Source organism: Oncorhynchus mykiss, chromosome 7 (assembly GCF_057628025.1).
Source record: "Oncorhynchus mykiss isolate SJ-2025 chromosome 7, ASM5762802v1, whole genome shotgun sequence".
Classification (NCBI taxonomy): domain Eukaryota; kingdom Metazoa; phylum Chordata; class Actinopteri; order Salmoniformes; family Salmonidae; genus Oncorhynchus; species Oncorhynchus mykiss.
The window spans coordinates 63,681,589-63,697,816 of record NC_143028.1 but is presented as its reverse complement, the minus strand read 5'-3'; the positions used below and the strand labels follow the sequence as shown (position 1 = coordinate 63,697,816).

The window sequence follows — 16,228 nt, the reverse complement described above, 5'->3', positions numbered from 1 at the left end:
CTCTCTCGCTGGCTCTCTCGCTGGCTCTCTCGCTGGCTCTCTCCCTGGCTCTCTCGCTGGCTCTCTCCCTGGCTCTCTCGCTGGCTCTCTCGCTGGCTCTCTCGCTGTCTCTCTCCCTGGCTCTCTCGCTGGCTCTCTCCCTGGCTCTCTCGCTGGCTCTCTCCCTGGCTCTCTCGCTGGCTCTCTCCCTGAATCTCTCCCTGAATCTCTCGCTGGCTCTCCTGCTGGCTCTCTCGCTAGCTCTCTCGCTGGCTCTCTCACTGGCTCTCTCCCTGCCTCCCTATAACAGCAGCAGTCATATTCTGGGTTTTCCAGACGATATAGCAATAATGGGTTGCCAGGAACAAGGATGACCGTGATAATAGGTTAATGTTCATGAGGAGGTAGTGGAGACTGTGCTTTCAGAGGGGGACAGTAAACACACTCAGAAGGATAGGAATGATGTGGCTAGGAAAGGATTCATGATTAGCCCAAGAGCACATTTTATTTATTTTATTTGTACAGAACTGCTTCATACAAAACAAAGGGATACAATTACTTTTATCGAAAGTACCTCAAAAACACAGATACACCAAGGACATTTTAAACTACATGGTAGTCACGTTTTTAACCTGTTTTTCATTCACCAAATGCCATACCTGTGTATTGGCCCCTGTAAACCATTACCATGCTTCTTTCCTACCCCAGATGTAGTGTTACAGTACATTCATAATGTGCAAAGACTAATCATACCCTAATTGTAACTACACTATATTTGTAGCATGTCAGTCAATGTACCTTTATTTTTCATCTGCCACTTGTTCCATTATTCTATGGTACTTATTTACCTTAATATTAGAAACACAACTTACAGATAAAACAGCTCCTATCTTACTGGAACTGCAGATACATCCATGCACCAAAGACCTAGTTTTATAAATATTTGTTTTAACGTTTTAAAATCTTTCAGCTGTGAAATATTCCTGAAGTTGTCAAAGCCGTACAGTTATCATTTTACTCAGGTTATCTGGCACCATTTCACCCATCTAAAATACTAATGTGTGTGATTGTGTGGTTGTGTGTGTGTTGTGTGGTTTTGTGTGTGTGTGTGATGTTGTGATGTCCAGGCCTGACTCTAGATGACAATAGACTTGAGGTGTCTGAAACACATGATGACATCCAGAGGGACAGGAGGGCTCAGGTGGTTCCCATCCAGACGCAGGTACCTGTTGGGTATCAATCAATCAATCAAACAAACTATCAATCAAACTATCAATCAATCAATCAATCAAACTATTAATCAATCAAACAAACGATAAATCAATCAAACGAACTATCAATCAAACAAACAATCCAGCAAACAAACTATCAATCAATCGATCAATCAAACAAACTATCAATCAAACAATAAAATAACTATCAATCAATCAAACTTTCAATCAATCAATCAAATGATCAATCAATCAAACAAATGATCAATCAATCAAACAAACTATCAATCATACAAACAATCCAGCAAACAAACTATCAATCAATCAAACAATCGATCAATCAAACAAACTATCAATCAAACTATCAATCAAACAATAAAAAAACTATCAATCAATCAAACTTTCAATCAATCAATCAATCAAACTATCAATCAATCAAACAAACATGTCAATCAATCAATCCAACAAACTATCAATCAATCAAACAAACTATAAACCAATCAATCAAAGACACATATCAATAAATCAATCCATCGTACCTATTGTGTTATAAATATTTATATTACCTGAGTCTGGGCATCAGAGCCTCATCAGTCAGACTCTCAGAGGACAGACTGAATGGACAAAGCTGGGTCCCGTTAATACCTGACATATGAACACGCACGGACACACACACACATGCACACACACATAGGTTAATCAATGCTGTCGTGGTTGTGTTACTAATGTTTGCATCTGCATTACATGTTACTCATTCTCAATGCTGTTACAGTTGTGATGTGGTTGTGTTGTGGTCATGCTACAGACCTATTATGGCCTTAAACTAGGCTACTCACTCTCAATGCTGTTGTGGTTGAGGTGCAGTTGCTCCAGCTGGGGGTTGAACAGGGGGACGGAGGTGAGCTGGTTGTGGGCCAGGTGAAGGTCTAGCAGGGTGGAAACGTTGAACACAGCCTTAGGTACTCCCTTATCACTCAGCTGGTTGTAGTTGAGCCTCACAAACGCCAGGTTGGAGAAGCCTTGGAAGTAGTCCCTGCAATGGGAAGACAAGTGGGTTACTGTAAATAGTGGGATGATGCAGTATTTTCCAAGTGCTTAGAGGATAGAGAGTTCAGCACACTGTCATTCTTGTGTGCTTTCCTGGATCTGACACCAATGTTTCGGCCAATAGATAATGTGTGTGTGTGCGTACGTGTGCGTACCTGCATTGTGTGTGCATGCATGTGTCATTACTTAGGGATGTCCTCGATATTGTTCCTATCCAGGAATAGTTGTGTGATGCCGTTGGGGATGTTAGCTGGCATCTTCTTCAGGATGTTGTGGGCCAAGTTCAGCTGAACCAGGTTCTTCATGTCTTTAAAAGTGTTCTTCCCCACATCACTGTCACTCAACTAAACACAACAGAGAATACACAGGGAGAATTAACATTGAGTGAGCGTGAGAGTGAGTGCATTTGTGTGCGCATGCAAGCATGTGTTTGTGCGAGTCCGTGTGCATACATGCCCGTGTGCATGTGTTTGTATGTGTGTGTGTGCATGCATAAATGCGTGTGTATGTTTGTGCATTTGTATGTGTGTGTGTACCTTGTTGTGGTGCAGGTCGAGCAGAGCAAGGTGCTCCATCTTGCCGAAGGCTCCAGAGGGGATCTTGGAGATCTGGTTGTGGCTGAGAATGAGCTGCTCCAACCCAGCTGGCAGGTCATCAGGAACCTCCTTCAGCTGGTTCCTCTCCATGTAGAGAAACAACAGACCAGGTACCTTCTCAAACACCTGGGACACAGAGGGACAGAAATAGAGGCAAGAAGGGCATTCTATGCCATCAAAAGGAACATAAATTTCAACATACCAATTAGGATTTGGCTAAAAATACTTGAATCAGTCATAGAGCCCATTGCCCTTTATGGTTGTGAGGTCTGGGGTCCGCTCACCAACCAAGACTTCACAAAATGGGACAAACACCAAATTGAGACTCTGCACGCACAATTCTGCAAAAATATCCTCCGTGTACAATGTAGAACACCAAATAATGCATGCAGAGCAGAATTAGGCCGATACCCACTAATTATCAAAATCCAGAAAAGAGCCGTTAAATTCTATAACCACCTAAAAGGAAGCGATTCCCAAACCTTCCATAACAAAGCCATCACCTACAGAGAGATGAATGAACCTGGAGAAGAGTCCCCTAAGCAAGCTGGTCCTGGGGCTCTGTTCACAAACACAAACACACCCTACAGAGCCCCAGGACAGCAGCACAATTAGACCCAACCAAATCATGAGAAAACAAAAAGATAATTACTTGACACATTGGAAATAATTAACAAAAAAACACACAGAGAGTACACAGCGGCAGAATACCTGACCACTGTGACTGACCCAAAATTAAGGAAAGCTTTGACTATGTACAGACTCAGTGAGCATAGCCTTGCTATTGAGAAAGGCCGCCGAAGGCAGACATGGCTCTCAAGAGAAGACAGACTATGTGCTCACTGCCCACAAAATGAGGTGGAAACTGAGCTGCACTTCCTAACCTCCTGCCAAATGTATGACCATATTAGAGAGAAATATTTCCCTCAGATTACACAGATCCACAAAGAATTCGAAAACAAATCCAATTTTGATAAACTCCCATGTCTACTGGGTGAAATTCCACAGTGTGCCATCACAGCAGCAAGATTTGTGACCTGTTGCCACGAGAAAAGGGCAACCAGTGAAGAACAAACACCATTGTAAATACAACCCATATTTATGCTTATTTATTTTATCTTGTGTCCTTTAACCATTTGTACATTGTTAAAACACTGTATATATATATAATATGACATTTGTAATGTCTTTATTGTTTTGAAACTTCTGTATGTGTAATGTTTACTGTTAATTTTTATTGTTTATTTCACTTTATATATTCACTTTATATATTATCTACCTCACTTGCTTTGGCAATGTTAACACATGTTTCCCATGCCAATAAAGCCCTTGAATTGAATTGAATTGAATTGAGAGAGACAGAACGAGAGACAGCGACATAGACAGAGAGACAGACAGAGATACAGAGAGACAAACAGAGAGAGACAGAGAGAGAGAGAGCGAGAGAGAGAGAGAGCGAGAGAGAAAGGGAGGGAGACAGAGAGAGAGAGAGAGAGAGAGAGAGAGAGAAAGAGAGAGAGAGAGAGAGAGAGAGAGGGAGACAGAGAGAGAGAGAGAGAGAGAGAGAGAGAGAGAGAGAGAGGGAGACAGAGAGAGAGAGAGAGAGAGAGAGAGAGAGAGAGAGAGAGAGAGAGAGAGAGGGAGAGAGAGAGAGAGAGGGAGGGAGGGAGGGAGAGAGAACGAGAGAGAGAGAGAGAGAGAGTGAGAGAGAGAGAGAGAGAGAGAGAGAGAGAGAGGGAGACAGAGCGAGAGGGAGAGAGGGAGAAAAAGAGACAGAGACAAATAGCGAGAAAAAATAAAGAAAGATGGAATTATGAAAATCAGTGAATGCATGACTACATAAATAAATGAAATAAATAAATAGAAAAAAGCTCCCACCTGCTTGTCTACTTTTCTTATGCGATTGTTGGCCATGTTAACCCATCGCAGCTCTGTGGCGTTGTTGAAGGGTTCCGCTGTTACCACAGAGATGTAGTTGTTCTGCAGGTAAAGGTAGTGGACTCTCGACGGGATCACAGGGACCGTACGGAGGTTCCGGTTCTCACAATAGAGGGCGTTGGGGAAGGAGGGGGGACAGAAACACTCGCGGGGGCAGTCAAGGAACATGGAGGGGGGACCAAGGATGGGAGGGGGGAAGTCTGTGGGCTCCTGGGGTTCCAGTTCATCAGGGGGCAGGCTAGGCTTGAAAGAGGGCCGCTTGGTGGCCTTAGGAGGCTTAGGAGGTTTTTTAGGTCTCGGTCTCTGTGAGAACACTGCCCCCATCAGGAGACAGAGCACCAGGGCAGAGTAGAGTCCCACAGCTGCCTTCATTGTCCTGGATGGAGAGAGAAGGGGTGGAGGAAAAATAGATAGAGAGATTTAATTGAATTGAGAGAGACAGAGATAGAGAGAGCAAGAGAGAGAGAGAGAGACACAGCCAGACAGAGACAAGGCAAGAAGGGCCTATGCCATCAAAAGAAACATACAATTTAGCATCCCAATTAGGATCTGTCTTAAAATACTCCACTCAGTTATAGAACCCACTTGGTGGCCTTAGGACGGAGAGAGAAGTGGTGGAGGAATTGCCTTCTATGGTGGTGAACCCTGGGGTCCACTCACCAACCAAGAATTCACAAAATGGGAAAAACACCCAATTGAGACTCCGCATGCAGAATTCGGCAAAAATATATTGTCAATGCATAACCCAAATAACGTATGCAGATCAGAATTAGGACTATACCCGTTAATTATCCAAATCCAGAAAATAACTGTTAAATTCCACAACCACCTGAAGGAAAGCGATGCCCAAACCTTCCATCACAAAGCCTTAACCTACAGAGAGATGAACCTAGAGAAGAGTCCCCTCAGCCAGCTGGTTATGTGGCTCTGTTAACAGACATAAAATTAGCCCCAACCAAAGTATGAAAAAACTGACAGAGAACTACTTGACAGATTGGAAAGAATCAACCAAAAAACCTGACCAAATTGGAATGCTACCTTGCCCGTAACAAAGAGGACACAGTGGCAGAATACCTGACCACTGGGTCTGGCCCAAAACGAAGGAAAGCCTTGACTATGTACAGAGTCAGTGAGCATAGCCTTGCTGTTGAGAGTGGCTGCCATAGGAAGACCAGGCTCTCAAGAGAAGACAAGATATGTGATCATTGTCCATAAACTTAGTTGAAAACCAAGCTGCACTTTCTACCCCCCTGTCAAATGTACGACCATATGAGACACATATTTTCCTCAAATTACACAAACCCACAAAGAATTCGAACACAAATCAATCCCAGCAGCAAAATGTGTGACAACCCCCCGCCCCCCCTCCCATGGTACTCTCTTCAAACGTTTTGCTTGTGTAGTAATGTTTACTGTTAATGTCTGATTGTTTCTGTCTTTGTGTTGTTTAATTCCCTTTGTTGCTTTTTGTCATTGTTGTTTTGGCAATGTAAACACATGTTTCCCATGGCAATAAAGCCACTTTGAAATTAATTGAATTGACAGAGAGACAGACAGAGACAGAGCGACAGAGAGATAGAGACAGAAAGACAGACAGAGGCCCAGAGACAGAGAGACAGAGACAAAGAGACAGAGAGACAGAGAGATAGAGACAGAAAGACAGACAGAGACCCAGAGACAGAGACCCAGAGACAGAGACCCAGAGACAGAGCGACAGAGAGATAGAGACAGAAAGACAGACAGAGACCCAGAGACAGAGAGACAGAGAGACAGAGACAGAGTGACAGAGACAGAGAGACAGAGACAGAGTGACAGAGAGATAGAGACAGAAAGACAGACAGAGACCCAGAGACAGAGAGACAGAGACCCAGAGACAGAGACCCAGAGACAGAGACCCAGAGACAGAGACCCAGAGACAGAGAGACAGAGACCCAGAGACAGAGAGACAGAGAGACAGAGACAGAGAGACATAGACCCAGAGACAGAGACAGAGACAGAGAGAAACCGAGACCGAGACCGAGAGTGGGAGGGAGGAAAAAGCGATTGTGGCAAAAGGGTTATGGGAAATGTGTAATTTGGTAAAGAATATATATGCCCCTTTATTTGGCCTGACTTTGTTTCTAAATAGTTTATGATGCAGTTTAAATGGGAGTTATGATTGCGTTATTAAACCTTAAAAGTGATCACAGTTTAAAGTGGATTACTTGCTAGCAGCCACTACAGTAAATGTTTTCCTCTAGCCTTCTGCAGGGGCTTGGTAATCTGCTTATATAAAGGCTGAGTTGAGAGCAGTGACCTGTGCAGGCAAAGCACACAGACATGGTTCTCATTAATGACTGGGTGAAGCACTAGCTTTTCCTTTACAGCTGTTAAAAATAAGAGAGAGAGAGAGAGGGGGGGGAGGGAGACGGAGAGAGAGAGAGAGAGAGAGAGAGAGAGCGAGACAGAGAGAGGGGGAGGGAGATGGAGAGAGAGAGAGAGAGAGAGAGAGAGAGAGAGAGAGAGAAAGAAAGAAAGAGAGGGGGGGAGGGAGACAGAGAGCGAGAGAGAGAGATGGAGAGAGAGGGGGAGGGAGACAGAGAGAGAGAGAGAGAGAGACAGCGAGAGAGAGAGAGAGAGAGAGAGAAGGGGGAGGGAGACAGAGAGAGAGAGAGAGAGAGAGAGAAAGAGAGAGAGAGAGAGAGCTGGGAGAGAGAGAGCGAGAGAGAGAGAGAGAGAGAGAAAGAGGGGGGGAGGGAGACAGAGAGCAAGAGAGAGAGATGGAGAGAGAGGGGGAGGGAGACAGAGAGAGAGAGAGAGAGACAGCGAGAGAGAGAGAGAGAGAGAGAGAAGGGGGAGGGAGACAGAGAGAGAGAGAGAGAGAGAGAGAGAGAGAGAGAGAGAGAGAGCTGGGAGAGAGAGAGAGCGAGAGAGAGAGAGAGAGAGAGAGAGAGAGAGGTGAAGGGTGAGTTTTAATAGGGAGCTTAAAGTGGGAACATTGCCTTTCAATCACGCTGTAAAGCTGAACTTCTGAGATGCAGGTTGAATACAGCTCTTGGTCCAATGTGAGTGGATCCTAACGAGGGGGTCAGAGGGGCTAGAGTTCTGAGACGCCCAGCCCAACAGGGGCTAAGTCTCTCTCTCCATCTCTCTCTCTGTCTTCCTCTCTTTTCTCTTGGTCTCTCTCACTCTGGCAATCTTACAACCTAGCATACAGGAGACCACATCAAACCAGTTGTTGGTCATTAGTTAGTAATTGACAGAGTCCCCAAGATACAACAAGTGACTACTCACAAAAATACAAGGTGTTATGGATGACTGTGTTTTTCTGTCCTTTGTTTGTTGTGAGAAAGCCTTCTGTTGAGTCTGATAAATAGCTGAGAGTAATTGCAAAACTATTCTCCTAGCCAGAGTCTGTCCAGGCCAGGATAAACAGTTCTGAACTTCCCTTCCTCCTAAACTAATCGTGTTCCTGGCAATGCCACTCAGCCCAGAGTGTGATTTCACTTTTCGTCTCTCAGTAGTCCAGAACTCCAACAGCTATAATCAGATGTTACGACATCAGGACAGAGAGTTAGGGCTGTTGGTAGACACAAGAGAAAGATGACAGAGTTCTGCACATCTATACTATAGTCACAGTTATGTGTCTGTGACTTAGGGTTGTTAGTCATCACGAGATATATATATATATATATATATATATATATATATATATATATATATATATATATATATATATATATAGTACCAGTCAAAAGTTTGAACACAACTACTCATTCAACGTTTTTCTTTATTTTTACTATTTTCTACATTGTAGAATAATAGTGAAGACATCAAAACTATGAAATAACACATCATCATGTAGTAACCAAAAAAAAATTCAACAAATCAAAATATGTTTTATATTTCAGATTCTTCAAAGTAGCCACCCTTTGCCTTGATGACAGCTTTGAACACTCTTGGCATTCTCTCAACCAGCTTCATGAGGTAGTCACCTGGAATGTATTTCAATTAAGAGTTGTGTCCTGTTGAAAGTCAATTTGTGGAATTTCTTTCCTTCTTAATGCGTTTGAGCCAATCGGTTGTATTGTGACAAGGTAGGGTTGGTATACAGAAGATAGCCCTATTTGGTAAAATACCAAGTCCATATTATGGAAAGAACAGCTCAAATAAGCAAAGATAAATTACTTTAAGACATTTAAGGTCAGTCAATCCGGAAAACTTCAATAACTTTTAAAGTTTCTTCAAGTGCAGTCGCAAAAATCATCAAGAACTATGATGAAACTGGTTCTCATGAGGACTGCCACAAGAAAGGAAGACCCAGAGTTACCTCTGCTTCAGGGGATAAGTTCACTTGAGTTACCAGACATTGGTATTAACTGCACCTCAGATTGCAGCCCAAATAAATGCTTCAGAGTTCAAGTAACAGACACATCTCAACATCAACTGTTCAGAGGAGATTGCATGCATTCAAGTAACAGACACATCTCAACATCAACTGTTCAGAGGAGATTGCATGAATCAGGTCTTCATGGTTGAACTGCTGCAAAGAAACCACTACTAAAGGACAGCAATAAGAAAACGAGACTTGCCTGGGGAAAGAAACGTGGACATTAGACCGGTGGAAATCTGTCCTTTGGTCTGATGAGTCCAAATTTGATATTTTTGCTTCCAACCGCTGTGTCTTTGTGAGACGCAAAGTATGTGAATGGATGATCTCCACATGTGTGGTTCCCAAAGTGAATCACCCTGCAGCGATACACTATCCCATCTGGTTTGCGCCTAGTAGGAGTATCATTTGTTTTTCAAGAGGACAATAACCCCAAAATACTTCCAGGCAGTGTAAGGGCTACTTGACCTAGAAGGAGAGTGATGGAGTGCTGCATCAGATGACCTGGCCTCCACAATCACCCGACCTCAACTCAATTGAGTGTATGTGGGAACTCCTTCAAGACTGTTGGAAAAGCATTCCAGGTGACTACCTCCTGAAGCTGGTTGAGAGAATACCAAGGGTGTGCAAAGTGTCATCAAGGCAAATGGTGGCTACTTTGAAGACTCAGAAATATAAAACATATTTTGATTTGTTTAACACTTTTTTGGTTACTACATTGATTCCATATGTGTTATTTCATAGGTTTGATGTCTTCACTATTATTCTATAATGTAGAAAATAGTAAAATTAAGAAAAATCCTTGAAAGAGTAGGTGTGTTCAAACTTTTGACTTGTACTGTATATATATATATATATATATATATATATAAAGTATGTAGATAGATAACACCCGTATAGATAAATAATACTCAGGCTTCAGCACTTCTGAGTAAGAGTTGCTCCAAGATCATCCTGGAACCATGATAAGAATCTTTCAACTTTATTCACTTTTCCATTGTCGCTTACATCTCCCGGAATATCTTTTCTGCTCCACTGGAGAAAAGGGTTGGCAACTCTATTAAGGGGAGCTATAAAGTCTAGGCAGAAATGTGACTGGTAACACGTCAACCTTACTGGTTTACCTTACAGGCTAAAGCACCAGCCCAAGAACGCTTGGCTGTGAAACACCATTTGGAAAACGGTTGAGATGGCAGGCAGATATATAGCCTGTCTGTCTAAACTCATGGATGACCCACATTCTAAAGGAAATATCGCCAAATGTCAAATAAGAAACGTTGTTTTGGCAGAATGATATAGATATTTTATAGCACGTGTTAGACAACAGATAATGTCGTATGATCAACAATGATCCGTTTTAACAATGTTTCCCATGCAGGGAATTTTTTTTGTCAATAATAAATTCAATTGACAGTTTTATTGCTGTGTAAAAACACAGATGTCCAATTCAACAGAACCAGTCCAGACCACAGACCATTATGAAGGAATGAACATTCCTGAGATGATTCTGGAAATTTCAGAAAGCTTCTCCTCTCTTTTCAAAGACATTGATCAACAAAAATCTGTATATAATTGTGACCTACCAATCCTAGCAGACAGACAGACGTCTTGACAGACACCTGGACAGTTGTCAAGCCCTATCTGATTTAAAGCTTAGAGCTGTAGAGGGTAGCGTGATATAGCCAAACACCGCAAAGCAATGTTTTCCTAAGTCTGACTGTGAAAAATAACTTCACTTTCAGTTCAGTCTTTTTGCCACCCAGTACTACCCTTCCATCAACTTGCAACAAGAAAGCAGCATGTTTAGCTGAATGAAATGGATAGGTGTGTCGCTATTTGTCTGAATGTCACAGAGCAGCAGGGTTCTAGAATCTGCTTTGTGAGAGAACTTTAGCAGAAGCAACTCGCTTTGGGAGGAGAGGACAGTACCACTCTCATTCAGCATCTCTATAGAAACACACACTGTCAGGCTCTGTTCACGTCCGCCTCTCTGCCAAGACACGCACACACAAACACACACTCCTCGTCCCACATACACCTCACGCACTGTAAGACACACACACTCTCTCCTGGTCTTGCTCTGTTTACATGCTGTTATCGAGCGTGTCACATCTAATAGCATCCCCCCTGGAGGAAAGAAGCAACAAATATTGTCTTACCTGTCAATGGTACCTGCCCTCTTTTATCAAGTTGAGAGTTTTCTGTCTCTCTGCTCTCTGTCTCTCTTACCCTTCTCTTACCCTTACCTCTCTCTTCCTCTCCCTCCCTCTCTCCTTCTTAGTGTACAAGCCTCCTATTGGGTTGGTTCCCTGGCTATTTTTCCCTCTGAAAGTCATAGTGTTTCCCACTCTCCTCCACTTCCTCCCACTCCCTCCCCTCCCCTCCCCTCCCATCTCCTCTCCTCCCCTCCCACCCACCCACCCCCACTCCCTCTCCTCCCCTCCCACCCACCCACCCCCACTCCCTCTCCTCCCCATTCCAACTTTTAGGTCAGTTAGGATCACCACTTTAAGAATGTGAAATGTCAGAATAATAGTAGAAAGAATGATTTATTTCAGCTTTTATTTCTTTCATCACATTCCCAGTGGGTCAGAAGTTTACATACACTCAATTAGTATTTGGTAGCATTGCCTTTAAATAGTTTAACTTGGGTCAAACGTTTCAAGTAGCCTTCCACAAGCTTCCCACAATAAGTTGGGTGAATTTTGGCCCATTCCTCCTGACAAAGCTGGTATAACTGAGTCAGGTTTGTAGACCTCCTTGCTCGCACACACTTTTTCAGTTCTGCCCACAATGTTCTATAGGATTGAGGTCAGGGCTTTGTGATGGCCACTCCAATACTTTGACTTTGTTGTCCACAAGCCATTTTGCCACAACTTTGGAAGTATGCTTGGGGTCATTGTCCATTTGGAAGACACATTTGAGACCAAGCTTTAACTTCCTGACTGATGTCTTGAGATGTTGCTTCAATATATCCACGTAATTTTCCTGTCTCATGATGCCATCTATTTTGTGAAGTGCACCAGTCCTTCCTGTAGCAAAGCACCCCCACAACATGATGCTGCCACCCGCGTGCTTCACGGTTGGGATGGTGTTCTTCGACTTGCAAACCTACCCCTTTTTCCTTCATACATAACGATGGTCATTATGGCCAAACAGTTACATTTTTGTTTCATCAGACCAGAGGACATTTCTCTAAAAAGTACGATCTTTGTCCCCATGTGCAGTTGCAAAACGTAGTCTGGCTTTTTTATGGCGGTTTTGGAGCAGTGGCTTCTTCCTTGCTGTGCGGCCTTTCAGGTTATGACAATATAGGACTCGTTTTACTGTAGATATAGATACTTTTGTACCTGTTTCCTCCAGCATCTTCACAAGGTTCTTTGCAGTTGTTCAGGGATTGATTTGCACTTTTCACACCAAGGTACATTCGGCAGAAGTCGTGACAATTACAAGTGAAATAATCTGTCTGTAAACAATTGTTGGGAATATTACTTGTGTCATGCACAAAGTAGATGTCCTAACCGACTTGCCAAAACTATAGTGTGTTAACAAGACATTTGTGGAGTGGTTGAAAAACTAGTTTTAATGACTCCAACCTAAGTGGATGTAAACTTCTGACTTCAACTGTAAATTAAGACCTGGGAAATGGTTACAGGGGAGAGGAGGAGGGATGAATGAGCCAAATGGAAGATTAGGTGACCATGATGCAATATGGTCCAATTCCTGCACCTATCAATATAACACAATGTCATCCCTACCCGCTCTGATATGGTGTACTCACTAAACACAAATGCCGCATTTGTAAATGATTTCTGAGTGTTGAAGTGTGCCCCTGGCTGTCCGTAAATAAATGAAAGTACAAGAATAGTGCCATCTGGTTTGCTTAATATAAGGAATTTGATGTATTCCATTTACTTGTACTTTGTACTTTTAGTATGACAACTGAATCATTTCTCCACCACTGCACTTTAAGCACATTCAAAACCAGAAACCTTTAGACTTTTACTCAAGTTGTATTTTACTGGGTGGCTTTCACTTTCTCTATTAAGGTATCTTTACTTTTACTCAAGTATGACAATTTAGTACTTTTTCTGTGTGTGTGTGTGTGTGTGTGTGTGTGTGTGTGTGTGTGTGTGTGTGCGTGTGACCCATGTGTGCTTCTGTATGTGGCTGGAGCAAGTGTCAATCATAACCTAAAATAGAACTCTTACCACCATAAAAGCACTCTCCCATTCAGCCTCTTGGTCCTAGACTTTGGGATAGTTAAATGGCCAGTGCCAGAGGACCTGAGGGACCTACTGGGTACATAACTTAAAAGCGTGTCTGACATGTATTGGGGTGCACAATCGTGGATTGATTTAAAAACAAACAGAATAATCTTAAAATTAATTGTAAAACTCACAGGCAGCCAGTGCAGAGACCTTAAAACCGATGAAATGTATGCTCTCCAACTGGTCTTGGTCAGTATCCGTGCTGCAGCATTACAGTAGTCAAGCCTGCTTGTAATAAAAGCATGGATGAGTCTCTCTGCATCAGCCTGAGAGAGAAATGGCCGCACCTTGGCAATGTTCCTCAGGTGGTGAAAAGCTATTTTGTTCATGTTCCTAATGTGTTACTCGAAACTGAGTTCAGAATCTAAAATAACGACTAGGTTTTTTACCTGGTATTTTAATTTTATTGCCCGTAAATTAAAATGCCAGATTCTCTATCTGTGCTTTGGTTCCAACAATAAGTACCCCGGTCTTGTCTTGGACAAGATGTTAGAAAATTATTATATTGGTCTCATGACTTCAATGGGATTTGTTAGCATTTGGAAACAGTGCCCGGGAAACTAAACCATAGCATGGTTTGCTCTCATACCTTGTCCATAGACTGCTTACAGGCTAAGAAAACCAATATGTAATTATGTCATTTCTGTGAACTATTCCTTTGAGGTTTGTATTATGTGATGTGCTGTATCGCACAGAGCAGCTGTGTGGTTAGAGCAATGGGGAGTCTTATTAAGTGTGGTGTGGTGTGGTGTGGTGTGTGTGTGTGTGTGTGAGTGTGTGGTGGAGGTTACAGACACGTTAGCAGCACATTCCTGCAGAATGAGCAGCATGCTGCTCAGTCTAATGAGGAGAACACATGTGGAGAACTCTTTCCCTCAGCCCTTTCTCTCCCTCACTCTCTCTTATCCCTCAGGTTCTCCCCCCCCCCTCTCTCTCTCTCTCTCTCTCTCTCTCTCTCTCTCTCTCTCTCTCTCTCTCTCTCTCTCTCTCTCTCTCTCTCTCTCACTCACTCACTCACTCACTCACTCCCTCTCTCCTTTCTTTCAACCCTCCATAACACTGACTGTTACTGCACCCTACACCCATATCTCATCTATAAACCCCAGTGTTACTACACCCTACTCCCATATCTCATCTATAAACCCCAGTGTTACTGCACCCTACACCCATATCTCATCTATAAACCCCAGTGTTACTGCACCCTACACCCATATCTCATCTATAAACCCCAGTGTTACTACACCCTACTCCCATATCTCATCTATAAACCCCAGTGTTACTATACACAACACCCATATCTCATCTATAAACCCCAGTGTTACTGCACCCGACACCCATATCTCATCTATAAACCCCAGTGTTACTTCACCCTACACCTATATCTCATCTATAAACCCCAGTGTTACTGCACCCTACACCCATATCTCATCTATAAACCCCAGTGTTACTGCACCCTACACCCATATCTCATCTATAAACCCCAGTGTTACTGCACCCTACACCCATATCTCATCTATAAACCCCAGTGTTACTGCACCCGACACCCGTATCTCATCTATAAACCCCAGTGTTACTATACCCTACACCCATATCTCATCTATAAACCCCAGTGTTACTGCACCCGACACCCGTATCTCATCTATAAACCCCAGTGTTACTGCACCCGACACCCATATCTCATCTATAAACCCCAGTGTTACTGCACCCTACTCCCATATCTCATCTATAAACCCCAGTGTTACTGCACCCGACACCCGTATCTCATCTATAAACCCCAGTGTTACTATACACAACACCCATATCTCATCTATAAACCCCAGTGTTACTGCACCCGACACCCGTATCTCATCTATAAACCCCAGTGTTACTGCACCCTACACCCATATCTCATCTATAAACCCCAGTGTTACTGCACCCTACACCCATATCTCATCTATAAACCCCAGTGTTACTGCACCCAACTCTCATATCTCATCTATAAACCCCAGTGTTACTGCACCCTACACCCATATCTCATCTATAAACCCCAGTGTTACTGCACCCGACACCCATATCTCATCTATAAACCCCAGTGTTACTATACCCTACACCCATATCTCATCTATAAACCCCAGTGTTACTGCACCCGACACCCGTATCTCATCTATAAACACCAGTGTTACTGCACCCTACAGCCATATCTCATCTATAAACCCCAGTGTTACTGCACCCTACACCCGCATCTCATCTATAAACCCCAGTGTTACTGCACCCTACACCCATATCTCATCTTTAAACCCCAGTGTTACTGCACCCTACACCCGTATCTCATCTATAAACCCCAGTGTTACTGCACCCTACACCCATATCTCATCTATAAACCCCAGTGTTACTGCACCCTACACCCGCATCTCATCTATAAACCCCAGTGTTACTGCACCCTACAGCACTATCTCATCTATAAACCGCAGTGTTACTGCACCCTACAGCACTATCTCATCTATAAACCGCAGTGTTACTGCACCCGACACCCATATCTCATCTAGAAACCCCAGTGTTACTACACCCTACTCCCATATCTCATCTAAAAACCCCAGTGTTACTACACCCTACTCCCATATCTCATCTACAAACCCCAGTGTTACTATACCCTACACCCATATCTCATCTTTAAACCCCAGTGTTAATGCACCCTACTCCCATATCTCATCTAGAAATCCCAGTGTTACTGCACCCTACACCCATATCTCATCTATAAACCCCAGTGTTACTGCACTCTACATCCATATCTCATCTATAAACCCCAGTGTTACTTCACCCTACACCTATATCTCATCT

The 16,228-nt window shown here is 43.2% G+C and overlaps 1 protein-coding gene across 3 annotated transcripts; it reads right to left on the bottom strand.

Moving 5' to 3' along the window:
• Positions 1-458: 458 nt before the first annotated feature.
• Positions 459-13,694, bottom strand: prelp (proline/arginine-rich end leucine-rich repeat protein). 3 transcript variants are annotated; one of them, XM_036983943.2, is made up of 7 exons: positions 13,543-13,694; positions 4,712-5,147; positions 2,774-2,959; positions 2,424-2,581; positions 2,027-2,223; positions 1,757-1,835; positions 459-1,205 (listed from the first exon to the last, which is right to left on the bottom strand). In XM_036983943.2, exons 2-7 carry the CDS (start codon positions 5,141-5,143, stop codon positions 1,115-1,117), a joined length of 1,143 nt encoding a protein of 380 aa, XP_036839838.1. In that variant the 5' UTR covers positions 5,144-5,147; positions 13,543-13,694; the 3' UTR covers positions 459-1,114. The 3 variants fall into 3 exon arrangements, with proteins under 3 accessions (XP_036839838.1, XP_021466041.2, XP_036839837.1); XM_021610366.3 differs by lacking the exon at positions 13,543-13,694 and adding an exon at positions 11,300-11,571; XM_036983942.2 differs by lacking the exon at positions 13,543-13,694 and adding an exon at positions 11,387-11,498.
• Positions 13,695-16,228: the final 2,534 nt, after the last annotated feature.